The 3,911-nt window shown below is 66.7% G+C and overlaps 1 protein-coding gene across 1 annotated transcript; it reads left to right on the top strand.

Moving 5' to 3' along the window:
* The first annotated feature begins 2,434 nt into the window (after window positions 1-2,434).
* Window positions 2,435-3,343, top strand: Dio3 (iodothyronine deiodinase 3). Its single transcript, XM_076847953.2, has one exon. It carries the CDS (start codon window positions 2,435-2,437, stop codon window positions 3,341-3,343), a length of 909 nt encoding a protein of 302 aa, XP_076704068.1.
* Window positions 3,344-3,911: the final 568 nt, after the last annotated feature.

Raw genomic sequence — 3,911 nt, 5'->3', positions numbered from 1 at the left:
TTTTCATTTTCTGAGACTATATGTGGAAAGTGCCCCAACTCCCTTATGGGTGGGGGCAGGCCACTAGCCCCAGACTGGCACCTCCCAGAATCAAGGAATCAGGATTTGAAATCGCCCAACAAAAGTTGAGACCCCCAAAACCTCTTGCCCTCACCCAGGAGGAGGTGAACTCAGAAGGCCCCAGATCTCTCAAAACTCACCCAGTAGGAGGCATGGCTTCTTACTTGCTCCTTCTCCCCTCCTCCAAAGAAAGGGGCTGGAAAGGAGCTGATCTGCTGAACAGAGGGGCCCCACTAAGGGGGACACCAAGTGGAACCCCCCTCACCCGTCAGGTGTGGCTCAAGGAGAATTTCCTGATTCACCTGAAACACCCCGGCCCAGGGGTGAGGGGCGCGTGGAGGCGCTGGGGAGAGTGGGAAAGGGACAGACCGGCTTCCCTCTGGGTGAGAAGTTTCGGGGTGTGTGCCCTGCCCATAACAGCAGAGATCCCCCGACTAGTTGAAAGACTAGGGGCCACATTCACAAGCCCCTCTGACCTCCACACACATCGGGGGTCTTGACCTAATGGAAACACGTGTCTAGTGGGACAAAGGGTCCTGCCCTGGCGGTGAAACCGGAGGGGAGGATCCCCACCCAAGGCGAGTGTCCACCTGCGCGCTGGGGAGGATCCCCACCCAAGGCGAGTGTCCACCTGCGCGCTGCTGGACTCTTTGCGGGTGTCCACTTCTCTGGACACGTTCCTTAGCCGCGGAAAGCAAGCCTCCCGCGCCCTATAGGGTCCAGCCAGCTCTCACCAGGGCCCGGGACACAGCGGCTGTCCCTGTCTCAAGAAGTTGGGCGGCTCACGGGACTTAGGAGACCAGAGCCCCAGAGCCCCAGACAAGTCCCTGTGCTCAGGCGTGCTGGACAGCCCAACTCCCTAGACCGGACTGAAGCCTCGCCCTGAGGGTTGCATTGGGCTAAGGCAAAGCAGGACTTGCCCACGGCCTCGGAGGACCCCAGGTCAAAGCACGTCCCCACCCCGCCGCCCCTAATCCCCGAGTCGCCGCCCCGATACCGCGCGCAGCGAGGGATCAGAAGGTCTCAGGCGCGGCAGCAGAGCCGATCAGGGCTCCGCAGAGTTGGGGAGTTCCCCGCTCCCCTAAAAGCCTCAGCACACGTTCGCGGTTGAAAGTACGCACTTTACGCGTCCCGGCGCCTCCGCGGTGAGTCGGGCTGCCGCACTCCGGCTCCGCGAAGGTGGCTCAGTTCGGGCGCTCCAGTCTCGACGTTCCCGGGGCAGAGAGCAACGTCCGGGGACGAACGGGACGGGTGCGCCCGGCGGCCGGGGCTGCGCCGGGCGAGGCGAGCGGCGAGAGGGGAGCGCTCCGGCGTTCAGGCAACAGCTACCCCTAGTGGGAGAGCCGCCCGGGGCCGGCGCCGCCCCGCGCCCGCTGCCCCGCGCCCCACGCCCGCAGCGCCCTGCGCCCGGGGCCCTCCAGAGCGGACCGGGGGCGCAGGGCCCGCGCTGCTTTCCTGAGTCCTCCCCGTCTCCCGCGCCAGCGCCAACCTGCCCGCCGGCCCTGCCCTCCGCACCTCCCAGATGGACCCTGGCGACCGCTGACCCGGGATCCGCAGCGCTCAGCGGCAAAGAGATGGGACGGGGCGGGCGCGGCCGGGGCTGCGCGGGCTGGGGCGGCGCGCGGCGGCCTCGGGCAGCGGCGGGGGGCGCGGAGCGCGGTGTGCGTGGCGGGGCGGTGCGGGGGGCGGCCGTGTGCGAGGCGCGAGTGTGAGCGCGCGCGGGAGGCGGGCGGACGGGCTCCGGCAGTCGAGCGGCGCCCGCGGGCGAGCCGGGAAGGCGGCGGGAACGCAAAGTTGCCTCCTCGCGGGTCCGCGTCCTCGGCGGGGCGGGATCCAGGGCCACCGAAGCGGCGGCCGCGGACACCGACTCCCTCGGTACCTGGGCAGCGGCCCCGCACGAGCGGCAGCGGCGTGGGCGGCGTTGGCGGCGGCGCGCGGGAAGCGAACCGGAGCTCCGGCGCGGCGCGGCGGCCGCCGGGGAACTCGGCTCAGGTGCGCGGCGAGAGGGGCGCGGGCCGGAGCCAGGCCGCGGAGACCCGGGCCGCGCGCAGAGCTCGCGCCAGCTGGAGGACCTCCGCCGCGGGCGCCCAGGTCCCCGGTCGGGTTGCTAGTCCCGGGCGGCAGCGGCGCCTGGGTCCCCCGCCCCTGAGAGCTGGCTGCAGGACTCAGGCCCGCCCCCACCGCCCCTGGCAGGACCGCTCCGCCCTCCTCCTGCCAGTGCCCGCCCTCGACCCACCATTTCTAGGGCATTGGCCGCGGCACTGGGTGATCCCTCAGGGCTCAAGTTGCAAGGGGGCGGACCTGGGCGGAGGTGGAGTCTCCCGCCAATTGAAGCCTCGGCTATAAATTGAGCTCTCTGCACGGCGAAGCCCAGATGCCTCGCCAGGCCGCCTCGCGGTTGGTGGTCGGAGAAGGCGAGGGGCCCCCGGGGGCCTCAGGGCCCACAGCCACCATGCTCCGCTCCCTGCTGCTTCACTCCCTGAGGCTCTGTGCCCAGACCGCCTCGTGCCTCGTGCTCTTCCCGCGCTTCCTAGGCACGGCCTTCATGCTCTGGCTCCTCGACTTCCTGTGCATCCGCAAGCATTTCCTGGGCCGCCGCCGCCAGCCCGAACCCGAAGTGGAGCTCAATAGTGAGGGCGAGGAGGTGCCCCCCGACGACCCACCCATCTGCGTGTCCGACGACAACCGCCTGTGCACCCTGGCGTCGCTCAAGGCCGTATGGCATGGCCAGAAGTTGGATTTCTTCAAGCAGGCACACGAGGGCGGACCAGCGCCCAACTCCGAGGTGGTCCTGCCTGAGGGCTTCCGGAGCCAGCGCATCCTAGACTATGCCCAAGGGAACCGCCCACTGGTGCTCAATTTCGGCAGCTGCACCTGACCACCGTTCATGGCGCGCATGAGCGCCTTCCAGCGTCTGGTCACCAAGTACCAGCGCGACGTCGACTTCCTCATCATCTACATTGAGGAAGCACATCCTTCCGACGGCTGGATCACCACAGACTCCCCCTACATCATTCCCCAACACCGGAGCCTGGAGGACCGGGTCAGCGCAGCAAGGGTGCTGCAGCAAGGTGCGCCAGGCTGCGCACTGGTCCTGGACACCATGGCCAATTCCAGCAGCTCAGCATATGGCGCCTACTTCGAGCGCCTCTACGTCATCCAGAGTGGTACCATCATGTACCAGGGAGGCCGTGGCCCAGATGGCTACCAGGTCTCAGAGCTGCGCACTTGGCTGGAGCGCTATGATGAGCAGTTGCACGGCACTCGGCCCCGTCGGTTGTAAGCAAACAACGGGTCAACTGACTGAACTTGGTGAGCTGGGCCTTCGGGCCTTTGAAGCCCACGTACAAGCACCCCAAAGGAAGTCAAGCTTGGCGAAGTCCCCATGGCAGATACAATGAGCTGCGGATCTTAGACTGAGCCTGCCTCCCAGGGACTTCAGTGACTGCCTCTCACTTATACCTACCTGGCTTGCTTGAAATCCCCTTGGCAGCACTGATGCGGTGCTCACCACACCTTGTGTGCCCCCAGGACTTGCCCCTGCAACACTTTTCACACCTTCCCAGAGCGCCTTTAATCAAGCGCCCATCTTTTCAGAGCGCAGAGACCTTGGCCACGCCTCGCGCGCCCTGAGCGCAGCTGGGTTCCTGCAGCGCTCTAGGCTAGCGCTAGTTGCCTGGCACCCACCTGTCGCACGCAGGAAGCCCTGCTGTTTTGTGTTTACTTCTTGTCCCTGAGTCTGGGGGAGGGTTTCTTCGGGGATGGGGAAGGGTGGGCAGGGTGGTTTCCCCCCTTGTTTTAGGCGCGCACGAGCCCCACTGCTGATGACGAACTATCTCTAACTGGTCTTG

Source organism: Callospermophilus lateralis, chromosome 3 (genome assembly GCF_048772815.1).
Source record: "Callospermophilus lateralis isolate mCalLat2 chromosome 3, mCalLat2.hap1, whole genome shotgun sequence".
NCBI lineage: Eukaryota > Metazoa > Chordata > Mammalia > Rodentia > Sciuridae > Callospermophilus > Callospermophilus lateralis.
The sequence above is the reverse complement of the archived record's forward strand: the minus strand, read 5'-3'. Positions and strand labels throughout refer to the sequence as shown.